This window comes from Ammodytes marinus (assembly GCF_949987685.1).
Source record: "Ammodytes marinus genome assembly, chromosome: 1".
NCBI classification, from domain to species: Eukaryota; Metazoa; Chordata; class Actinopteri; order Uranoscopiformes; family Ammodytidae; genus Ammodytes; species Ammodytes marinus.
In genome coordinates, this window is record NC_137230.1 from 16,038,114 (window position 1) to 16,062,810 (window position 24,697).

The 24,697-nt window shown below is 39.6% G+C and overlaps 2 protein-coding genes across 2 annotated transcripts; both read left to right on the forward strand.

The window, feature by feature from the left end:
• Positions 1-506: 506 nt before the first annotated feature.
• LOC307257106 (secretory carrier-associated membrane protein 2-like) lies at positions 507-9,235 on the forward strand. The gene is made up of 9 exons (XM_080036243.1): positions 507-645; positions 1,547-1,624; positions 1,714-1,794; positions 2,330-2,450; positions 2,589-2,717; positions 3,165-3,324; positions 3,969-4,070; positions 4,482-4,599; positions 7,073-9,235. The coding sequence occupies exons 1-9, from the start codon at positions 589-591 to the stop codon at positions 7,226-7,228; spliced, it is 1,002 nt and encodes a 333-aa protein (XP_079892369.1). The 5' UTR covers positions 507-588; the 3' UTR covers positions 7,229-9,235.
• A 100-nt stretch (positions 9,236-9,335) lies between these two features.
• Positions 9,336-24,470, forward strand: bbs4 (Bardet-Biedl syndrome 4; the record flags this gene model as incomplete). The annotated part of the gene is made up of 16 exons (XM_080026788.1): positions 9,336-9,392; positions 10,783-10,825; positions 14,680-14,759; positions 16,842-16,905; positions 17,138-17,249; positions 17,513-17,585; positions 18,039-18,092; positions 18,185-18,312; positions 19,036-19,090; positions 19,244-19,312; positions 19,507-19,659; positions 21,403-21,574; positions 21,812-21,881; positions 22,007-22,151; positions 22,794-22,998; positions 23,647-24,470. 16 exons carry the CDS (start codon positions 9,336-9,338, stop codon positions 23,799-23,801), a joined length of 1,635 nt encoding a protein of 544 aa, XP_079882914.1. The 3' UTR covers positions 23,802-24,470.
• Positions 24,471-24,697: the final 227 nt, after the last annotated feature.

Here is a 24,697-nt window from a genome sequence, read left to right on the forward strand (position 1 = left end):
GAAAACCATAGTGGATTTAATTGAGTAAGGAAACAACAAAGCCAAACTAAAATGTATTTGTGCTGTCTATGTATCAGGAGGCAGCTTGATTAGTAATAGCCAAATAAGTCTAAAACAAAACCACAGCACATAAAAGGTTATATGGTATGGAAATACAACATAACAAATTAATTAATATATTCACTTCAAAATAGATAAAACAACATCTAGGCTAATAGATTGGCAAAGGCTGTTATATTAAACACCATTTTTTTTGTAGTTTAGGCTTTATGCTCGTTCAGACCATGTAAAGCTCTTAAATCACACAGACTGGATCTCATGTTGACAAAGTCTTGTGTTAGACTGACTTCAGAGATTGTCACGAGAACCGCACATTTTGAGATCAACTGACATTTCATCTAAAAATAAAGCTAATTGATTACGAGTGACTCCAGGACAGCCTCCTGTGACGCGGTTCATGCACCTATCGGGGCGACGCATGCGCAAAAGCTCAGTGTCGGAGCAGCATCAGGGAGCAGCAGAAGACGCCGCCGGGGAGTCAGAAGCTGTCGTGTTGTTTATTTCACACAAGATAAACTTTTCTTCACGATGTCGGATTTTGACGGCAACCCCTTCGCTGACCCAGTGGACATAAATCCCTTCCATGTAAGACGTTTGTTTAATTTTCTACTCCCGAACCGAGTTTTATTTCGGGTCAAGTGAAGACTGAAAGAGATATGCTGCAACACAAACCTGTTTGGTTGGTTGCTGGGTTTGGCCTCTGCATTTCCTGGCTAAGAATCCACACTATTATGAAGTATGACACGTTGTATTCCACTAATAGGCTATTTATTAGGTGTACAGCAGTAGGCTATATCTATGCGGTCCGTGCGGCTGTGAACCCACCTGCGCAGGTAAGTAAACCCACGAACAGGTGCCTGCCGATATTTAGCCATCAACTGTGTCTTAACCTCTTTTCAACACGCCATTGATAAGAACCAAAAAGAAGATTTTTATGAACCAGATCCTCAACGCACAGTGTGGGATTCAGTAAAGCACGTTGTAGGTTTGTTTGAGTTTTTATTTTATCTTTTTCTTTCTTAAGTGTAATCAAATCCCAGTCAGATCTAATGGCTCCAGGAAGTAATGGTTACAGGTGGCCATATGTAATTGAAAAAACATTTGCTTGTTCAAACCCAATAAATTGAGTTTAAATCCTATTTGCACTATGTCGTTTTGCTATGTTTGTGTTTGGTGTCAAGTGGCTTTCTTCACTTGTGTGGCTCTTTAGTACAACATTTTCTCTTTTATTTTTTTTGCATTGTTGAAGGTAGTCTGAGACTCAAGAATGTCATTGCCAACAACTGCTCCTGTAATGATTGTTCATGTGAAAATGAATGATCTTGAGTGAGTCTATTAATAGTTACTGTAGGATGAGCATTCAAGTGTTTTTTTCTGGATTCTGCTTTGCTCCTCATAGCATCAAATACAATACTGCTGGATTATAGCATCTTCACAGCAATAAATTACAACCCCAAGTTATGTTTGATCTCTTTTTTTCCTCCAGGATGCCTCAATCACACATGTCACCGATGGGGTCACTGAAAACATTGGGGAGTTCAACCCCTTCTCTGCAACCGAAATGGTAAGCTCCTCTTTTTTATGTGATTTGCTCCATCATTGAGAGGTCATTTTGGTGTTTTACAGTGCAGCCTTGCTTCGATTGTTTCATAGGGAACTACCACCACCATCCCTGTCTCTGCTGTCTCCTCTCAACCCGCCGTCCTGCAGACGTCTGTGGAGCAGAGTGCACAAGTGAGCCAGACACACACATTTACAAATACAGTGGAAAAGTGCTCTTTATTAAAATATTTTGTCCTACATTGGCCAATACCAATTATCTATTATACGTAGGTCTGTAGAAGTAAGTCAGAATCAGAAATTGGTTTATTGGGAAGTAGGTTTACGCATACAAGTAACATGCATTGGTATTTTGGTGCATAAGTCACAATAAACCTAGTCAATGAAAAGAAAAAATAAGCAATGAAAATGTAATAAATTATTTTCTTTTTATAGCGTCTATTTTGAATGAAAAGCAGACAGCAGCACTTTTACAGTAGTTATGTGTTACCTTGTTTGAGTCAGTAGGATCTGAAGACCAGGATAAACTTTGGTCTCAGAAAGAGTTTGTGTCAAACACAACTTCATTAGGCGCTGGGTCGACATGCCATTGCCTGTAATGTTGTTTATGTAAGTCCCATCACAGAGCTACTAGGATGTTGTAGTGTTGCAGAGACAGTATTGAATACAGTGTTGAGAGTGGATCTCTCTCTCTTCCATCACCCACTAGGCAACTGCTACTGCCGGCACGGCTAACCTGCTCAAACAGCAGGAGGAGCTGGAGAGGAAAGCGGCTGAGCTGGAGCGGAAGGAGCAGGAGCTTCAGAACAGCAGAGTCAGGAACTCTGGCGGTAAGCATATGAAGTTGTGTGACATTATTATTAGTTATACTATCTATGGTGACAACTCATGTCCTACCAACAATAAGAACCGACAGAACACTGGCAATGTTCATCCATCTTTGCTTTGTTTTTTCGTTTGTCCGTCAGACAAACAGAACAACTGGCCACCTCTCCCCGGGTTCTCTCCGGTGAAGCCCTGCTTTTATCAGGACTTCGAGGAGGAAATCCCGGAGGAGTTCCGCAGGATCTGCAAGAGAATGTACTACCTCTGGATGTGTACGTGGCCCTGCATGCATTTGATCACTACCTCTTCACACAACATTTGTCTGAATAGGAGTCACTGAGACATAAGATGCATTTGACATTTCCTGTGTTTGTATGTTAACAAAAATTCACATGTGTTAACTGAGGTTGACTGCACATTATTCCTAAGGCTGTAAAGTAAAATTCCATTTGGCAGTTTATTGAAGCACGCCAAATCTTTAATATCAAAATAATATGAATCATAACTATTATTTTTTTCCTTATATCATGACACTTTTAATATTTGTGGACAGAATATTCACTGCAACTGTTTGTACATTGATTCTGTACAGTTGTGCTCCTTTTTAAATATTCAACTCGACCGCCTGTGCCAAACAAACCCTCTTCCCCCGTCACACATCACTCTTAAGAAATCACCCACTCCAGCTCCCTCATTGGTTTCCTGTGTGTCTCCAACAGTCCACTGTGCCACCCTCTTCCTCAACCTGCTGGCTTGCCTGGCTTACTTCACTGCAGACACTCAGAGCGGGGTTGACTTTGGCCTGTCTATCCTCTGGTTCATCCTCTTCACACCCGTGTCCTTCGTTTGCTGGTACAGGCCCGTCTACAAGGCCTTCAGGTACACCGTTTTACCAGCCCCAATGCTGATGATGAAGAAGTATTCTTCTATTTGCATTACTGACCTGACTGTATGTTCGTGTTTTGTTGTAAAAGCAGTAAAAATAAGAACACATGCAGATGAGCTACTTTGCAGTGTTGTCCTCCAACTTAGCCAGAGGGGTTTGAGAAAGTACATGGAAGCCAGTCTGTACTTAGCACTGTTAGCAGCCTCCAATCAAGATATTATAAAATGCTAATATCAGACTTTTCTTGCCTACGGGTCAGTGCTTTAATTAGATTTTTTATGCGACTGAAAAAATACTTTATTTCTTGGAAATAAAGAAGCAATATAAAACAGTATTTAGACCTTCATTTGACTCCAGAAAATACTGAACAATTGAAGCAATATCTGCAAACTACTTTGCCTTTATTTTTCAAGACTTTTGGTCTGAGAAAAAAACCTCTTCTGTATTTTAAGTAGGTTAGCGCTAAATGTATGGGAACCAACCAAGGTCTTTCATTGGAGGCTTAAAATTGCAGATGCTTTCCTGACTTATTTTTGTGATAATTTATTTTCATTTAAATGTAACATATCTACCAGCAAACAGTCCTGGTGAATATAATTATTAACATGTCCTTTGTGTTTCTATATGTCCTCAATAGGTCTGACAGCTCCTTCAGCTTCTTTTTCTTCTTTTTTGTATTTTTCTTCCAAGTGGCAGTGTACATCATCCAGACTGTAGGGATCCCCAGGTGGGGAAACAGGTCAGTGGGAGTAATGGAATAATCACTTTGCATTGGGTAGATTCATATTAAACATGGCTATGTGTTTCTTCATTCACACCTATATGTCTTGTGTGTCTATTCTCGCCCTGTTACTCCTCTCTTGCATCTTTTTGACAGAGTCCTGCTGCCCTAACTTGTCTGGGTTGCTGCTTTGTAAGTGTGGGACATTTCTCTTCTGGTATCTTTATCTTTGTCATGCAATTCATCCAGCTTTCCATCGTCCACCTTTTTCAAACTTTATATTTTTTCCATTTGTTTCTGGGGATATGGGATGCTGTTTAATGCAGGAATTGTAATTCTATTTTTGGTGACCAAACGCATATACTGTCTAGCACACACTTCCTGTAGAGAAAGTTTGTTTATTGTTTTTTATGTCTCTCTTGTTGACAGTGGATGGATCGCAGCCATCAGCATGATTCAGTCAAACTTGGCTGTGGCTGTGGTTATGATGGTAGTGGCCGGTTTTTTCACTGTAAACGCTGTCCTGGGAGTCATCCTACTAAAAATGGTATGCTAATGATGTTTGCACTTTTCATTTTCAGTTTGTTTTCTATTTGAATATCAAACAGTCAAGTTCTATACACCATGTGTCTCTGAGGAGGGTACATTAACATAATTTTGCTATTGTTAAGTAAATAGAAGTCAACATGTAATGTTATTTTTGTCGTTAAATGAAAGATGGCCGTGCCATTTATATGAAGTTTATCAAACTAGGAAGTTGAACATGCCTTATACAGTATCTCACAAAAGTGAGTACACCCCTAACATTTCTTCAAATATTTCATTATATCTTTCCATGCGACAACACTGAATAAATGACACTTTGATACAATGTCAAGTAGTCAGTGTACAGCTTGTATAACAGTGTAAATTTACTGTCCCCTCAAAATAACTCGACACACAGCCATTAATGTCTAAACTGTTGGCAACAAAAGTGAGTACACCCCTAAGAAAAAATGTCCAAATTGGGCCCAAAGTGTCAATATTTTGTTTTGCCATCATTATTTTCTAGCACTGCCTTAACCCTCTTGGGCATGTAGTTCACTAGAGCTTCACAGGTTGCAACTGGAACCCTCTTCTACCCATTCATGACGACATCAAGGAGCTGGTGGATATTAGAGTCCTTGCGCTCCTCCATCTCCCGTTTGAGGATGCCCCAAAGATGCTCAATAGGGTTTAAGACTGGAGATATGCTTGGCCAGTCCATAACCTTTACCCTCAGCTTCTTTAGCAAGCCAGTGGTCGTTCGGAGGGGTGTTTGGGGTCGTTATCATGTTGCAGTACTGCCCTGCGGCCCAGTTTATGAAGGGAGGGGATCATGCTCTGCTTCAGTATGTCACAGTACATGTTAGAATTCAATGAACTGTAGATCCCCAGTGCTGGCAGCACTCATGCAGCCCCAGACCATGACACTCCAACCACCATGCTTGACTCTAGGCAAGACACACTTGTCTTTGTACTCCTCACCTGGTTGCCGCTCCACACTCTTAACATCATCTGAACCAAATAAATGTATTTTGGTCTCATCAGACCACAGGACATGGTTGCAGTAATCCATGTCCGTAGTCTGTTTGTCTTCAGCAAACTTTTTGTGGGGTTTCTTGTGCATCATCTTTAGAATAGGCTTCCTTCTGGGATGACAGCCATGCAGACCAGTATGATGCAGAGTGTGGCGTATGGTCTGAGCACTGACATGTTGACCCCCCACCCCTTCAAGCCCTTCAGCAATGCTGGCAGCACTCATACGTCTATTTTCCAAAGCCAACCTCTGTGTATGACGCTGACCACGTGCACTCAACCTTCGTAAACTGGGCCGCAGGGTGGTATTGCAACATGATAACGACCCCAAACACACCTCCAAGACGACCAGTGGCTTGCTAAAAAAGCTGAGGGTAAAGGTTATGGCCTGGCCAAGCATGTCTTCAGACCTAAACCCTATTGAGCATCTTTGGGGCATCCTCAAACAGAAGGTGGAGGAGCGCAAGGTCTTTAATATCCACCAGCTCTGTGATGCTGTCATAAATGGGTGGAAGAGGGTTCCAGTTGCAACCTGTGAAGCTCTAGTGAACTACATGCCCAAGAGGGTTAAGGCAGTGCTGGAAAATAATGGTGGCCAGTGGCCACACAAAATATTTACACTTTGGGCCCAATTTGTAAATTTTTTCTAAGGGGTGTACTCACTTTTGTTGCCAGCAGTTTAGACATTAATGGCTGTGTGTCGAGTTATTTTAAGGGGACAGTACATTTACACTGTTATACAAGCTGTACACTGACTACTTTACATTGTATCAAAGTGTCATTTATTCAGTGTTGTCCCATGGAAAGATATAAAGAAAAATGTGAAGAAATGTGAGGGGTGTACTCACTTTTGTGAGATACTGTACATGTATGAATAAATTGTAAACCAAAACATGGCACAATACAGTAGATGGAGAATATTGGGGGATGGAAACATTTATCCACATGAAAAGTAATGTTTTTTTTTTAAAGAACCGTGGCACTTTGCGACCTGTTATTTAGAGTTTAAAGACTGTTATCCTTTATTCTTCTCTTCAAATATGTGCTCTTGCAGTACACATCGGCCGAAAATCGTGAATTCAACTAGGAAGCAATCGGAGAGCAAATGCCTCCACTAATTCTGCACAAAACTAGATCTTTATTTTAATCATATACACATACATTCGTCTTTTTTTTATCTGCAATGCATCGTGACCCAAATCTGTTTTCTGCTTTTTGTGCTAGACAATCATTGCCCCTTTTTTCCTTAAAAAAAGCATAATGGTTGTAGACAAATGGGACTGAGGACATGGGCTCCTTGGCAGACAAAACAAAAGGATCCAAACTGTACAGGAACCAAAAAACAATATTTTTACAGTTTAACCTGCACATCCCTTAAAAGTGCTTATTAATAGTGAGAGTTGACACAATTTTTCAGATGTGAATTGTCGCCCTAATCTGTGTCCCTTTTCCAATTCCCTCAGGTACACTCTAAGTACAGAAGGACAGGTGCCAGCTTTACCAAGGCTCAGCAGGAGTTCTCTACTGGGGTCCTGACCAACCGAACAGTCCAGACTGCTGCAGCTAGTGCTGCCTCCTCTGCAGCACAGGGGGCCTTCGGCAGGGGCCAAGGAAATTAGGCTGTTTCCCACATCCTCAGTGCCTCAGGCTAGTGTCCCATCCAACCACCATGTACCAGCATTCTTCAATGGGTTTAGGGAACCCAGGGGGGGGGGGGGCGGGGGGTGATTTATTTAATGAAAAAGGGCCAGAAAGAAAGAAACTTAAAATGAGGGAAAGTCTTCTTGCCAAAACATAATTCTCCACTCTTCACTTTTAAAGAGACTTTAAATGTAACATATCTACCAGCTGCGGTAGAATACAGTAGACAAGCTAGAAATCGTATTCAAGCATGTAATGACTTGCACGTCTCAGTTGTCTCTGAATTCTTCACCACTCCTAACAGCATGCAGCACGTTCAAAATCCATGCTATAAAAGATCATTCTGGAAAATGTAGGAAATCAGAAACTAAAGTTGAATTAAAAACAAAAAGGGGGCTGAGCGGGAATGACAAAAAAATTAATTGTCAACACCTCATCACAACAGAATGCATTTGACATAGCCTAGTAGACTAAAAATATGTGAATGAGAGAATATGTGTGCAATGCACCACTGAACAGGGCTTAGGTTGAGTCAAATTAATTAAACTCTGCCACTTGTAAAGATGCTGCTGGAAAGTATTAGAATTTTTTTCTTTCTCACTGTACATGTAAAAATAAAAAACTTGGGTCTCTAAAGTAAACACTGAGTAGAGTTGGAATTACACAAAAAGCATACTTGACCAGAGAATGTTTTACCATCAGCGAATGATGGATTCACTTAATGTATGTATACATATTTGTATCATTACAGCAGCATGTAGAGCTTTACAGGGTAACCAGTCTTTAATTCCATTTTTAATACACAGTACACTTTATACTACCAAATTACTTTCCTCTCAGGCAATCAGACTGGATGCTCTGTAATAAGAGATGCGTCATGTTAGATGTAAAGGGTGTAACGGTACACAAAAGTCAGTTTTGAAGCCACGGTTTGGTACAGTATGGTACGTTTCTCAGTTAAGATGAAAAACCCTTTCTTAGCTGTCGGTGACTCTGCAGTGTTTAAAATGAAATGAAACATACAAATAAAATATATAAAAATATATATAAAAATAATACTGCTGCAAGTTCTCCAATAAATAAAATATTTCTCAAGTAAAAGTGTAAGTTCGGCACTGCAATCAAAACAAGCCTGTACTTTCGGCATATTAACGCTATATATATACACCATAATTACATATTATGGTTCACCTCTCAAATCGCGGTACGGGCCTGTTTTGTGACGGTTCGGTACGTACAAATACGTGTATTGTAACACCCCTATTAGATGTTACACTACTGATGAACACAGTTGCTGTTTTAATGTTGCTAACTCAATTTAATGTTCTCATGTGTATAATACTGTATAGGATATAGGTGAAGATTAATGAAGGTGACGGGATGAAGTTTTTTTTTTCTTTCTACTGTTTTAATCAGCTTACTGATTTAAAAGCTCTTGAAGGCAAATGAAGATAAAGTTAAACTGAGGTGGCACATTTTAATTCATGTCGAGTTGTAAGGAATACAATTATGTTTTCTGTCATAGTATAAAACCTGCTTTGATTAAAATAAAAGACAGGATGCAGGTTTATTATGTAAACTTACTGACAAAGTTTAGATGTACGAGCGGAAAGAACAATATTTATGTCGATAATCCATTCTGTTGACTCACTGCAGACTGAAGTCATGTGTTAGTGAATAGTGGCAGATAGTAGGCTATGCATTTTCTAGCATCACCTAGGCTACTTTTTGTTAGGTATTAGCATGTTCATGTTTGTAGGCCTACTTGTTGTGAACATGAGGGGATTTAAGCAAAAGGATGGTGGTTACAAGTGTTTAGTCTCATTTTGTTCGTCCTTTTTAGAGAAATGTGTTTTACGGTGTAAGTTTCCCCTTGATGAAGAATGTGTGTTCAGGTGCGTTCACTGTATTGTAAATATTGGTGATATATTTAAAACGTATAGGGTGTTTTTTGGAAATAAGCTATGTCTTAACATTGAATAAACTGATTTGTATGGACAATCATACAACAACATAACATACATCGAGTCTGTAGCTCGTGCGCAGAGCCTCTTTCCTGCTCGTGCGCATTCCAATTGAGTATCCATGGCAACATCTTCTAGTGTTGATCATCCCAAGATGGCGGACGAAGAGAAAGCCACGGTGAGTGCAAAAACCACACCACAGTATCGATTTTTCCCTTCTTTTTTGTAAACACAAAACATGTCGCCCGGTCAAGGGTTAGTGTGGCACTTACCAGCAAACCCGTCGTTTATTTTAGTTTATGCAGCATTGTAACGTTCGTCGTTTGAATGTTAGCTGTCCAGCTAAGTCGGAGCTAAGTTGATTAACCTGCAGTTAAGGAACTTGCCTAGAGCTCTGTCTTTAATCTCACTCATCCCAACTAACACGAGAGCTGCTACATTAAGGTGACACAAACAGAAATCCGTAGGTAACGCCACGGTGCAAATATACATTGCTGACCAGCGTCAGTCCACGCTTTAACCTGAAACGTTATGTAGATTAGATAGCGTTATTAACTCTCCAGCTCTGCAGTAAATGACTACGGTTGCATTTACCAAAGAATCACAAGTGTGTTATGGCTATAACACGTTGCGTTAAGTAGGCTACTTGATGACATACACACACATACCACACTTCTGATAATGCTGTACTCGGATCATTCCACAAGTGAGTCAAATATGGGCAAAATGAGGTGAAGCAAAACATTGGGATTGCGCATGCGTGCATCTGCAAGTAAACACATATTTTTCGGGGGGGGGGGATTTTGATGCATGCAAACATTGATACATACTTTACACTTTAGGCAGGGATACAATAATAAAGGAATAAACACAAATTAAATAAAAGAATATAAAGGGATAAAAAAAAGGACGACAGAAGATGCCAGGGGTCTGCCTGTCGGCTCACAACTTGCAGAAAAATACCCCCAGTCAATCACTTATAATGTATCTCTCACTTAGTAATTTTCCCTTTTAAATTAATTATAAATCTATAATGATAGGAAAAGCATCCACACATTCATGCTTGGTCCCAACCGAAAGCCTTCACATATCAGAGTGTGCTGATAGGTTTCATCTGTTGTACATTCAGCATCTGCTCCAAGACCTCCAATAAGCCTTTATCTGGTGAGAAGTGATCTGTATTTCTGTAATTGAACTAAATCAGATTTGAAAAAAGGCATTTTCCATAAGTGGACAGTGAATTGGCTGTAACTTTTCCAATTAAAATATAGAATATAATCACATACATATGAAAACCATAGCACTCAAAGGCAATACATTCACATTTTTTCTATTCTGAACAGTTGTACACACCGTTCTGGAGGACATTTCACCCATGTTTGCACACAGACATTTAAGAGGAAGAGACAAAAAAACCTTTTGGGTGGGGCAAATGTATTTTGGTAGGGCCACTGTACATACTGCTCCTGGGAAACACAGTTGGTGTCCAGCATATTTTGCTATGTGAAGTATGAATTGTATGATGTAATCTGTTTATTTGAATGTGTGTTGTATTTCATATGTTTCAGCTCCCAGTTGCTACTGAAGCCAAGAAACGTCGAGCGCCTAAAGGTACCATGATGAGACATTTGACACTTGCAAGTCATCTTACACAAAGATTTTCAAATAAGACAATTCCTTTTAACGACACCTGTTATTTTGTCATTCATTTTGGAATATTTGTCTGTAGCTGGTAAAGGATAGGTTTGTGTTTAACAAATCGTCCTGCAGATGTCACCCTTACCCTTCTCTCCATCGTCCCTAACAGGAAAAGGATGTGCATTACAGTATGCTGCTAAGCCATGTTCCAGATTTTCCAGATATTATACAGTACGAAACATGTTTGTTGGGCACTGAGATCATTTATGTTATCATAATTATGGCCTAATGTCCCATTTACTAATTAATGATTTAGCTTTTTTTGTTTTGTTTTACAATGTAATTAGCATCAGCATTACTAAGAGTGGAAGTCTTATGAAAACAATTAACTATATACTATGTAACTGTTTTGAAATAGCATGCAAGCCCTCACAGTATTGTACTTAGTATAATTTGAGAAAAATAATCAAATTGGTACATAAATATAAGGAAATAAAAGCAGAGAGTAAAGAAATAATATAAACGGAAAGTAAGGAATGCATTTGAATCGGTTAATGTCATAGAAGCGTATAGTACCAAAAGTGCCATCACATACAATAATATGTTTTAATTTATTTTAGCTTATTTCTCTAATATGCTGACATTAAAAAATGAAACAAGCATTAAGAGTTCACTTAAACATTACAAAATAATGCAGTATATAAAGAAGGCATGAAAATGAAAAATAGAGCTGTAAAAAGTAAAAATATATGCCAGGCATGTACATCCTTTTCAGTGTTTCCCCTAGAATGTTTTTTAGGCCCGGTGGTAAGAGCTGATAAAGAGTATGCGCGCCGCGTGCGTACCAAATTTCCAGAAGAAATTGGTCAAAACGAACCCCATTTGACAGCCCATTAAAAATGAGGGCATAGGGTTATGCTTTCACATTCAGTACGTTTGTACTGTACATGCGGTGTTTCTCACAGGATTTTTAGATCCTGCTGGGTGAGAATGGACCTTCTAGTGGGGGGCCTGGGGGCATGGGGGCATGCCCCTGCAGAAGAGAACCTTATCCTTTTTAAAGTTAAATGCATCAATCTGGTGCACTAATTCTGTGCTCTGTAAACAACTGTCATATGTCCTGCCTATAACAATTTTCTGTAATAATTTGGAGACACAAGCTATGCAAACTATTGAAGAAAAACACATGGATTTCAATAAAAAACAATAAACACTAAGATCTAATATAGACAGGTCCTGTCTAGTAGGCCTACTCATTTCTGGAATAATCTGAATCACCTCACCTTGAAGCTAGCCTATTGAAACATTTTCTTTATTTTTTTTATGCAAATAGCCTTGTTGAAAATAAATGAATTAACATAGGCTACACATCATGATTAGCCTATCAACATGTGTGCTACATAAGGCAAATTCCCTATTCCGACCATTATATTTCATCTAGCCTATTCCTCAATTTAAAACATAAAAATAAAGTAGCATTGAAAATACAAAGAAATACAGCTTGTAGGCCTACACTAGTCTGCTGTTTTCAAGATAACTTAACAGTTAAAACAATAAAGTAATATGTCCCTTGAAAATAAATGAATGTTTTTCTGAGAATGTCAAAGGCAGTAGCAGTGTGGCACTTCTGTAAACTTACTGAAACAAGTGCATGCAGTTTTTTTCTGCACTGTCTCTGCTGTTGATACAGATTGGTTGTGTTGCCACGGTGACGTAGCGATTTTAACTTTCTAAGTTTTGCTCAGCACTTTTTCCTGTTCAGTGTCCCTGTTACTGAGTCCTTAATATCTCCATAGAGCAGGCGCTGGTTTTATTTTTGCCATTAGTTCAGCGTTTGCTTGCTAGTCATGCTCCTGCTCATTGGCTTCCGTGTTTAACAAGTGCGCACCGAATGCACACGCGCATCGCGCCCGCCGTGCGTAGACTACACACACACAAGCAGACACACAGATCAGCTGATGGGATGATCAAACGAGAGGTTGTAAAGACAGGCGCACACGAGGGGTAGACCGACAGTGCCGCGCAGACGCTCGCAAATGATTATTACGGAATCAATGAGAGCAACTTCATTCCTTCTTGTATGAAGTTAAGAATTCAAACTGATTAGATGCTGAAATTTGGTCCAAAGTCACCTAAATTTGAGTAGGAAACTAAACATAATTTTAAGCACTATATTATGCTATATCATAGACTCTCATGTATGTCAACATTCTAGAAGAATGAGTGTTGGTGGGTGAATATGAGAATGAAAATAATTGACTTGACAAGACCAAAGATTTTTTAAAGTTTCTTGTTGTAAAATCTCCCAAAAAAATGTAATCGTATTTTCATTAGATTCTCCCCATGTGTCTTTTGATCTCAGCATGCCTCTCCTCAGCTCTTTTCCCCTTTTAGCAGATGGTTGAAGCACATGGAAGGCAAATCTCCCTTAGCATTAGCCGGATCAAAATGTAACAATGAGAAAAATCCTCCATGTTTTTGGCATAAAGTTTTTAGCAGGACTATATTTTGGAGACCTCATGCTGTGCACTTCTTTGTTGCTCCTCTCTAGGATTCTTTATATACAGTGGTGGCAGGCATACATGTCAGACTAGTATCCAATCTCGCCTCACCAAATACGAATGTGGAGAGAATGGAGCACCACAGGGCCACTGCTGAAACCCAAAGACAAGAATATTATTGCAGTCTCAGCAGGAAGGAAGCGGATTAGGGCGCTACAAATAGGGCCATTCCCAATCTTGACGAGGAAAATGGGTGAAGAAGACCGTGCTGTTTCACACTAAGCGATGTAGAGGATTTCGGCAGTTGTTGGAAGAGGCTCCAGTTCTAGCAACAGAGCGCTGCTTGAAGCTCTGAAGGATACAAACTGAAGGGAGCTTTATAGTAATTCACACTGTATTTTTACACAAGGCAGTTCATTAATGACACCCGCCAATGTCAGGGGCAGATTCAAAGGCTGGGACTTGATTTCACAATGCCTTGAATCCTATTTTCATTAGCGTAGGACGGTAGTAGGTGTAAGATAACAGGATTACCAGAATCCAACACGCTGGAATTGGATTTAATTTTGCTTCCTTGTGAGGTGAAACGTTGTACTCCACTGGGAAGAAGACTTGGAGCATTGTGGTTAGATTCTTGAGGTTACCTAACCCTTTTTAAAGCTGGCTTTGTATTGTGCTGCTCTTACTTCCAGCCTCCCCTTGTCAGTCTCTCTCTATACCCTCTCTGTTCTGTCACAAGCACCTGGCTTGCAAAAGACACTGTTGCCCTGGCAACGGGGAGAATATCTCAACCTGAGACATTAAAAGAGTGAAAGAAGAAAAAAATTGTGTTTTTCTTAAGAACAAACTTGCTTACAAGGTGACATTTACAGTATGGCTGGTGAATTAATTATAGTTAGCTTGGGGTTTTTGGTTGTGGGTTTAACATTTATGTTAACTGTCGGATCAAAGACTTGCAAGTGACTGCAAAGGGAGTGTGTTAAGATTATTTATTCAGCTGCCAAATTAAAGAAGGCCTTATAAATTAAAGATAGTCCTAATACACTTAACTCCTGATAGTCTGAGCCATCTGATGTGAAGTAAAAACGTATTAACAAGCCCACATTTACGGTGTGCCTTGGTGAATTGACTGAAATTCCCGCCTGTGGATTTAGGTTGAACTGCTAAATCTGTGTTAACTGTCAGATCAGAGACTTACTAAGGACTGCAAAAGGAGGACGCTTTTAGGATTAATCATTCAGCTAGATAAGACATTATTTGAACAGAAATGGGTAACACGCTTTTCTACAGTAGAGGTTTCTCATAATATTCTATTCTTCCTTTCAGCTCCAGATCTTCCCATTGTGGAGAGGAAAAACTGGCTCATCCATCAGCACTATATCCGCAAAGACTATGATACCTGTAAGGTAAAGTACCTTCATCCCTCGCTACGGTTTAGTTTGTCATTGGCCTGTGTCTGAGCTCAGTGTTGGTTTGACATTTCTAACATAAACATATTAATGCCGGTCATGTACATGTTTCAGTTTGACACTATACTTTATTATAGTATAATTCACTGCATTGACCTGTGTATTCCCACAGGAAACCGGTAAGTACTTAATAAAGTGTCTGAATAGATGACAGACATTATATGGACTATTCTGGTATTTACAGTCATATGAAAAAGTTTGGGAACCCCTCTCAGCCGGCATTATAATTGACTCTGCTTTCACAAAAAAAATATAAAAGTGGTATGTCTTTAATTTACCAGGAACAGTTAAGTACTGGGATGTTTTCCAAACAAAGATTTTTTGAAAAGCAGTATTTGGTTGTATGAAATTAAATAAAATGTGAAAAACTGGCTGTGCAAAAATATGGGTACCCTTGTGGTTTTGTTGATTTTAATGCCTGTAACAGCATGTAAAACTGATGACTTTAAACACAAAGTTGGTTGGATTATGTTGTTAAGCCTTGAACCTCATATAATTGTCTGTTTAATCATGAGAAAATTTATTTTAGGTGCCTAAATGCAAGTTGCACTTCTCTTTGACTCTCTGCTGAAGTGAAACAGAATGGGATCATCAAAACAGCTCCCAAAAGATCTGAAAAACAAAGATTGTTCATTGTCATGGTTTAGGGGAAGGCTACAAGAAGCTTTCCCAAAGGTTTCAATTGTCAATTTCGACTGTAGGGAACGTTGTCAGGAAATGGAAGGACACAGGCATAGTGGCAGTTAAACCCAGGCATGGCAGACCAAGAAAAAAACAGGAGCGGCATAGGTGGAGGATTGTGAGAATGGTTGCACACAACCCACAGATCACCTCCAAAGGCCTGCAAGAACATCTGGCTGCAGATGGTGCATCTGTACATCGTTCAACAATTCAGCGCAATTTGCACCAAAACATCTGCTTTTTATAAAGACCAAATAACTTAATTTTTGTCTCATCAGTCCAAAGCATTTTCTTCCAATATGAAGCTGGCTTGTCTAAATGACCTTTTGCATACTCCATGCAACTGTATCTGTGGCGTGGGCGCAGAAAGGGCTTCGTTCTCATCACCCGGCCATACAGATATTTTGGTGCAAATTGCACTGAATTGTAGAACCATGTACAGATACACAATCTGCAGCCAGATGTTCTTGCAGGTCTTTGGAGGTGATCTTTGGGTTGTGTGCAACCATTCTCACAATCCGCCGCATATGCCGCTCTTGTACTTTTCTTGGTCTGCTAGACCTGGGTTTAACTGCAACTGTGCCTGTGTCCTTCCATTCCCTGACAAAGTTCCTTACAGTAGAAATTGACAATTGAAACCTTTGGGAAAGCTTCTTGTAGCCTTCCCCTAAACCATGACAATGAATAATCTTTGTTTTTAAGATCTTTTGGGAGCTGTTTTGATGATCCCATTCTGTCTCACTTCAGCAGAGAGTCAAAGAGAAGTGCAACTTGCATTTAGGCACCTAAAATACATTTTCTCATGATTAAACAGACATTTATATGAGGTTCAAGGCTTAACAACATAATCCAACCAACTTTGTGTTTAAAATCATCAGTTTTACATGCTATTACAGGCATTAAAATCAACAAAACCACAAGGGTACCCATATTTTTGCACAGCCAGTTTTTCACATTTTATTTTATTTCATACAACCAAATACTGCTTTTCAAAAAATCTTTGTTTGGAAAACATCCCAGTACTTAGCTGTTCCTGGTAAATTAAAGACATACCACTTTTATATTTTTTTTGTGAAAGCAGAGTCAATTATAATGCCGGCTGAGAGGGGTTCCCAAACTTTTTCATATGATTGTATGTGCAGCCCTGGGCATCAAAGTACAAAACAGCCTGGCAAAGTGTTTAGATGAGATTGCATTGTTTAGAAACTGGATCACACTGTTTTTTTTTGGTTTTTCAAGCAAAGCAGCCATTAATTTTGGCAGTATTCCCATTCACACATGATGAAATTACCATCCACTTCAGTTGTAGAAATTGTCTCCCGCGCTGTGTTCATGTAGGCGATCATCAAAGAACAACTTCAGGAGACTAATGGAATGTGCGAATATGCCATATATGTTCAAGGTGAGCCATAGTTTATTATTGCGACCCTTCCCTCTCACACATGTAAAATGCATGCTTTTAATTAAAAGCTACTGCTCTGCGGTAGTCCATGCCCAAGCACCCAAATACATCATTTAGTTCTCCAAAATATGCTTGGTGGGACCCCATGCAGTGCCTTTGATTTTTAATGTGTTTTTTTTCTTCCTGGTGTACGTGAACATCCTCTCTTTTTTGTCTTTATGTCTTGCCACAGCACTAATCTTGCGCCTCGAGGGCAAGATCCAACAGTCCCTGGAGCTGTTTCAGAGCTGTGCCATCCTTAATCCCAGCAGTGCTGACAATCTCAAGCAAGTGGCCAGATCCCTGTGAGTGTTGCCTGCGAGCCTGGGGTGCATCAACCCTTCTTCCTTAGCAGACAAGACAGACACGGGAGAGGAATGCACAGTTATAACATCCCCAAGAGTTAGGGCCTTAACTTTTTTTTCGTAATATTGTAGGGAAAAAAGTAATCCATCCCCAGTGAAAATGTGTTCCCCCTTGCAGGATTGCAAGAATAGCTATTCAGTATTGTGTGATTTAAGATTGATGCATTTCTCACATGAAGTATTGTTGTTTACTCTTTCTGTAGATTTCTCCTGGGAAAGCACAAAGCAGCCATTGAGTTCTATCATGAAGCTGCAAGGCTCAATGAGAAAGACTGGGTAAGAGAAAAGAAACACTTTATCTCACAGTCCTGAGTTGCTGCTTTGTCTTCTAGTTTGTAATGGAAAGTATTTAGAGGGCCCCAGCATATTTCACTCTGAATACACAGCATGAGGTGCTCTCAATAAATTCTCCCCACATTTAAATGCAACAGTTTATTTAAAAAAAAAACTTCATTCCAGACCTGTCCAGGTTTTTTTTTCTTTCTGTTGAGCCTGTAAAAATGTATTAAACTGGCCAGGCAGGACCATTAATCACTCCCACCAGTACATTTAGGAAATCTAAACTGTCCACTCTAATACTTCCGTCAGTGATGGAAATACAGGTGTGGAATCTGTATTTCACAGAGCTGTCTTAAATAACTTAAAGAGTTGGATGTAACTCACCATTTACCAAGCCCTTTTCACTCAAGCATGTGCCCATGTGTGTAATTTGACATTTTCTCACTCCAGGAGATCAATCATAATTTGGGCTTGTGCTATTTCTTCATCAAAGACTTCCAAAATGTGAGTATTTTGCCGATTTCACCAACACTAAACAGTACAAATTGGACTCGTTCCCAAGGTGATTTGATCATTCTGATCCTGTCTCTTATCAGGCAGAGGAGCATCTAAACATTGCCCTTCAGATAAATAAACACGACAAGACTTTTGTCATGCTCGGGAAGGTTCATCTGCTGGCTGGAGAAACTGACAAGGCCATCGAGGTGTATAAGAGGGCAGTGGAGTAAGTAAACTTCATGTGTGGACAATGTTAAAAAGCTACAGAGAAGACATCTTGAGAGTTATAATATTATATTAATAACTATTATATTATTATTAAGCCTCAGTTCACAGTTCACTTCATGATGACATGTCCTCAAGCCACTATTATCATACTAGACTAGAGGTTGATACAGGCTGTTTCAGAGGAGGTTCCTCTGATTCTTCTCTCTTGATTTATCTTTGGAGCTTATTTTCAATAAGTGATCCTCCTTCAATCTCACACAAAGCTTCAACTTTGCCACAGTTTAGCCCAGGGGCCTTTTCACTTCAGTGTAAATTCAGTTAATTTTCCCTTCTATTCTCTGTGTTGAATATTTAAAGCCACAGCGTAAATAAGGAAATGACTTCAGTGTCTATAATGGAGCTCATTACAACTACCTCCTGTTGAGGTTAAATGCATTAATCAAGTGCCTAGATACTGGTCTTACATTTAATGAGACGTACCACTGTGAATCTTATTTTAATGCCGCTCTGCCTCATCTCTACCGTTTTTTTTTTCTTTGAGCCACATTCCTCCCCCCACAGGTCTAATTAACACTTTCCAATTACGCTGAGTCAAACCCTGATTGAATAATCAGCAGATTCCCCTGAATATAAACTATGTTTGCTTAAAAATAAGTGCAGGCATTAAATTGAATTACAGGCACAGATAAAGTTACTTTTTTCCTTCGACTTCTGAATTCAGGTACTCTCCAGAGAATACTGAACTCCTGACTACTCTTGGACTGCTTTTTTTACAGGTTGGTAGAATTATTTTTTATATATATATATATATACCTAACCTTTTCAGTGAAATTATGAGTACTACAAAATAAGACTGACATTTTCTGTAAATGTCGGAAGACTTAAAAGAGTATTTGATGTGTAATTTTCTGTTTCTATGCTTCTTCTAGCTTGGGAAATACCAAAAAGCTTTTGAGCATCTTGGAAATGCCCTGACTTTTGACCCCAACAATTATAAGGTATGTGGCGATTTGAATACACATCATGTTACTTAGCTACTAAGCCTTCTGAGTACAATGCATTGGACTTCTTTTAAAGCAGTTGAGTCAAAATAAAAGGTAATTTCAGGTGGGACAGTTCATCTTTCATCATGTGCACTTTCAAAGGATGCATCTTCCTTTAATATCTCTTTAATGATTGTTTTTATTCCCAGGCCATCCTGGCCGCAGGCAGCATGATGCAGACTCATGGTGACTTTGATGTGGCCATGAACAAGTACAGAGTGGCAGCATGTGCTGTGCCTGAGAGCCCCCCTCTCTGGAACAACATTGGCATGTGCTTCTTTGGAAAAAAGAAATATGTAGCTGTGAGTAATAATCTTTATTGTCCTCGTCAATTTAGAAACTAATTTAATTTATTTTTATTTTTTTAAGATTTTTTTTGGCATTTTTATGCTTTATTGATAGTGTAGAGACAAAGTTGAAATGGGGCAGAGAGGGGGGTGACATGCAGAGAACAACCGCTGGCTGGAATTGAACCCAGGTCCGCTGCTGGCCGAGGCCCATGGGGGGGACGCCCTACCAACTGAGCTAAGGGCGCCCCTAGAAACAAATTTTTGATTATGAATCATTCTTTATTGCTCCATAAAATAGGACATTATTTTCACATTTGGGAAAGTAAATGTAAACAGTGGTGGAAAGTAGTTAAGCAATAAAAAATAATTAAGTTTTGCTTAAAATACATATGATAAGCTCATTAACAACATGGCATTGTTACATTTAGATAATGAAGCATTGATTTCCAGCCTTTTTGGCTTGTGACTTTTTCATCTTTTTCATAGCAGTGTGTAGTTTGGGCTACTTGTCATGTTTCAGATGTCTCTGAGTTGAGACATTTTCCCTCTTAATCTTTCAGATGGTTGGTGGCTCAGATGGAGGCCCAAAGAGGTCAAATTATTCAATATTTTACAATAAAAATAAAAGATTACAGAGAAGTACAACTAGTAGTAAATTCAAACATCAGACTGGTCGTTTGATGTTTTCTCAGTAGAAACATAGCATACACAGTTCAGGCATTTTTCACTGCATTGTTGTAAGTTTGCCTTCAATGTTCACTTAATGTAGAATACTTAGAAAAGCGCTTCTTACACTAAAACGTCAGTGTTTGATTACTCACTTCAACTATTTGAACAGCTATCCTTAAATAACTGGGAACTTTGCTACTAGATTTGGCCCATATGTCCCTGAAGTATTATTCATCCACCATTGTACGGAAGCTGTTCTTACTTAGGTTCTTTGTGGGATCATATATCATAAGTAGGGCTGTCAAATTAACGCGTTAATTTCGATTAATTAATCACAGAAAAATTAACGCGATTAAAAAAATTAACGCAGATTAATCGCACTTCTATATTGCCCTTTGACCCGGTGCAAAAGAGGTGACACGATAGCGGAGCTACACCTGTAACTTGCGGAGACGGCCCGCACGGGATTAAAGAGTAAAGAAAGAAGCAGGGGAAAGGGGCCAGGGCTCTATGGATGTGTTATGGGCTGCTGCGGGCAAATAAGCATGAAGGTAGGAATACGTCTTATGTTATTCTCCGCAGTGTTTGTGCATTATTGATTTAGTGGGTGCCTAATTAACAATGTAGGTTCATAACAGTAGAACTATCTCTCAATCTTCCTCCGTGTCTCACTTTTGTTTGCTAGCTGTGATCGTCTCACACAAACTGACACCCGCCCCCTCTCACTCTTCCTAGATATGCCTGTCTTTTTTCCTCCTTTGTGTGTGTGTGTGTGTGTGTGTGTCATTTAGCCTGCTTGTTTTTTTGTGATTTTTTTCGGCGCTACAGAAGTTACGAGAGAGAGAGAGAGAGAGAGAGAGAGAGAGAGAGAGAGAGACGAACGGTCGCCTATAGGCCTACAGTTGTTTATAAACAGGCATAAAAGTGTCATATAAGTATGCGATTAATTTAGATTAATTAATCACAGAGCCTGTAATTAATTAGATTAATTTTTTTAATCGCTTGACAGCCCTAATCATAAGACATTTGCCTAACACATTCCTTCCAGCTCTTGACTTGTCTCTCCCACCTTCATATCTCCCACAGGCCATTAGCTGTCTGAAGCGGGCTCACTACTTGTCTCCTTTTGACTGGAAAGTCTTGTACAACCTGGGTCTTGTACACCTGACCATGCAGCAGTATGCCTCTGCGTTCCACTTCCTCAGCGCAGCCATCAACTTCAACCCACGTATGGGGGAACTCTACATGTTGATGGCAGGTACTGAGTCAGAGACACAGAGAAAAAACTCATGAATGGGTCATATTTTAAGAGTCAGTCGATCAACTGTGGCAAAAATAGTGCCAACAACTACAGTTTTTTTATTTTAAGAAGTGTAATGCTTTGCATTCTTTTAATACTTTACAGAAGGTACATAGTGTACTTTTTACATACTAAATACAACCAACTGAACATGCTGAATGTGAATGTAGTCCTTTGCTTGCTTTTTGCAAACAGTGGCCCTGACCAACTTGGAGGATGTAGAGAATGCCACCAGGGCGTATGAACAAGCTGTGACTATGAACGAGTGAGTCTGTCTTACAACCTTCCACACTGTGCCCTGTGTAACAATTTGGGTCTGTAGTGTAATCTTTTTTTTTTATGTATATTTTAATCGTATTTATTTTTGTTCTTGGTGATCAAAATCCTCAGATCCAACCCTCTGGTTAACCTGAACTTTGCCATCTTCCTCTATAACCACGGTGAAAAAAAGGGAGCCCTGGATCAGTACCAGGAGATGGAGAGGAAAGTTAACCAACTTCGAGACAGCAGTAGCAACTTTGAATTTGATCCTGAGGTACTTAAAGAGGACCTATGATACTTTTTGATTTTTATGACCTATAAACGTTGTTATAATGATTTATAGTCATGTTTAACCATACTAGCGTATCAAATAATTACGTACATGCATTTAGACGTATTCCCTGCTTACCGTCTGGGGTGGCTATGCAGAGCACTAAACACCAGGGCAGCCGGTCGAGAATTCACTTGTTCAAATTTCCGGGTATCATGTTGTCACGTTCCCGGATGTTTCCATGTATGGTAATGCTGCTCAGGCAAACTCCGGCCATGCCCCCACCTTCCTCTCTCAGAAATCTCCCCGCGCGCTGCTGGAAATGTTCCGGAAGGAAGGTAACCAATCACAACGGAGTGGGGTTTGCAGGAGGGGGAGGGGGGGGGGGGGGGGGGGAGAAGCACAGAGCCAAGTGTGGAGCAGACTGCTGTGCTCGCTAGGGTGAGAGGAAGAGTGTCCCGAAAATCTACATGGTTTTTTGTGATGTGATTCGTGTCAGGTTGCTCTATAGCAGTTTTTAACAAGAAATTAAGACCAGAAAAGTAGTATAATAGGAGATCCAGTAGATGTCGGATGTCACACTTTCAATTGGTGAAGCCAATACTGACAGTGTTTTTCCTGTCTTTGCCTACTTGTCCCTATCAGCTCATGGACATGGCTCAGAAGATGGGAGCCGCCCTACAGGTGACAGAGAGCGTGGTGTGGACTAAACCTGGAAAGGATTCAAAATCCAAACCAAACTCTGCAGCGTCCACTAAAACCCCTGGTGCTCCTCTTGGTACAAACCAAGCTCTGGGCCAAGCCATGTCTTCTGCTGCCAGCTACAACAAGAACATCCAACTACCAACAGGTACAAACTAAGAGAACGGCTTGTAGAAGGTTTTACTAAAATATTTTTCTGGTTTGATGTTTTAGTTTTTTTACTTTAGTGGTGAAGCTTGAAATTAGGTCCAGCTCTCAGTCATGTTCTCATGAGACCCAGCCTGGCTGATTATCTCTTTTTGTTCTAAGCACAAACTGAAATTGAGGGGAGCACATAAAAAAGTATTTCTCAGTTGAAATGTCCTGCATTACATGTCAGTGCAGAAGATGAAAAAATGTATAAACTCCATCAATTCAACGCTTCTTTAAAATGTGTGTTTTTTCCCTGTGTATACACTGTAGCAGATCGAATATACGGCTAAGGCCAAATATAATATGTGTAGATTCCTGGCAACAAAAGAAAGCCAGCTTATAGCCTTCAAATGTTTTTGACAGGAGTGCTTTCCTACACCGAATAGTTATGCAGCAACACCTAGCCTGTAAATTAATTTTGCTGAAGGGGAGGATTCGTCTATGACAGGCAAGGCAAATTGTAGTGTGATGTTGATAGATGGATGCTATTATAATGTATTCTCCATTCGCAAACAAAGAGTTCATCCCTGTGTTCAAATAACTTTTCTGAGCAACCTTTGGTGAAATAAAATAACATCAGCACTTGTGCTTTTATTATGTTCAGGAGTTTCCAAAGGCCCCTCCATGCCTCTTGAGCCAGAACCGGACGTGGACCAAGCTCCCAGTCCACCCACAGATCCTCCTGGGTCCCCAGAACCTGTAGAGGAAGACGACCCCAAACCAAGAAGCTCTAAGAGGAGATCTAAAGTGGAGGAATGAATAAGCTTAGTGGCTACAATATTTTACATTACACCTTTGGCGTAAGATCTCTCTCATGTGATGGAGACAAATTAAGGTTCCTAAACAGCAAGGGACATATATGTGGGTTTCTAGCTCATTGTAGTTAGATATGAAGGAGTGATAACCTTCTGGTTTAGGGAACATTGTGAACAGACATTTAATAATGTCCTACACAATCATTTAATTTACTGAAAAGGGCAACTTGAACTTTTTTCATACAATTCATTTCAGGAATATCACTTACCACTTTTTAAACCAAAATGAGATACTGAGATAAGTGTTTCTTGTAAATCTATATAATGTGGCAGGTTTGGTGCACACATCGAAACCAATTCCAATGAATGTTGCGGTTAAAGAATATGTAGTAAACACAAAATGGTGTTAGGGGCATTTCTGAGGTTGAAAGTGTTAATATTTGGATGAGCTTTGCAATAAGGTTAAAGGATGTATGACATTTCTAGGGAAGGTGTCAGTCCCTTGCTGTTTGGCACCTGTGCAGCTAAATAAATGTGAAGGAAAATGCTGTGACAATCACTGTTAAATTGGAGTAAAGAAAGGGGTGTTTTTGAAAAGCTACAGAATATTGCTTGTTGGTTTGATAGGCCTCTCTGTGAGGGTTGAGTGTAAATAGTGATACATTATTTTATATGTGGATAAATGTAATGTTTATAGAGATTAATGTATTTAAAATTAAATAAGAGACCTTAAAGAAAAAAAACTGTCTCGCTTCTTCTATACAGCCCAATGGCGGTGTTGTTTTATACTCTGTTTTCTTAAGTACAGGTCATTTAGTTAGGCAGACACAACCAACAGGGGACAATATTGTTTAAGAGCTATTTAAAGTCCATCTATTTTCCAACACACAGTCTATATTA

Excerpts from the sequence above, each read along its gene's own strand:
- LOC307257106 (XM_080036243.1), top strand. The coding sequence starts at position 589 with ATGTCGGATTTTGACGGCAACCCCTTCGCTGACCCAGTGGACATAAAT. Across the intron at positions 2,718-3,164 it reads AATGTACTACCTCTGGATGT|TCCACTGTGCCACCCTCTTC; the intron begins GTACGTGGCCCT and ends TGTCTCCAACAG. Across the intron at positions 4,600-7,072 it reads GAGTCATCCTACTAAAAATG|GTACACTCTAAGTACAGAAG; the intron begins GTATGCTAATGA and ends CAATTCCCTCAG.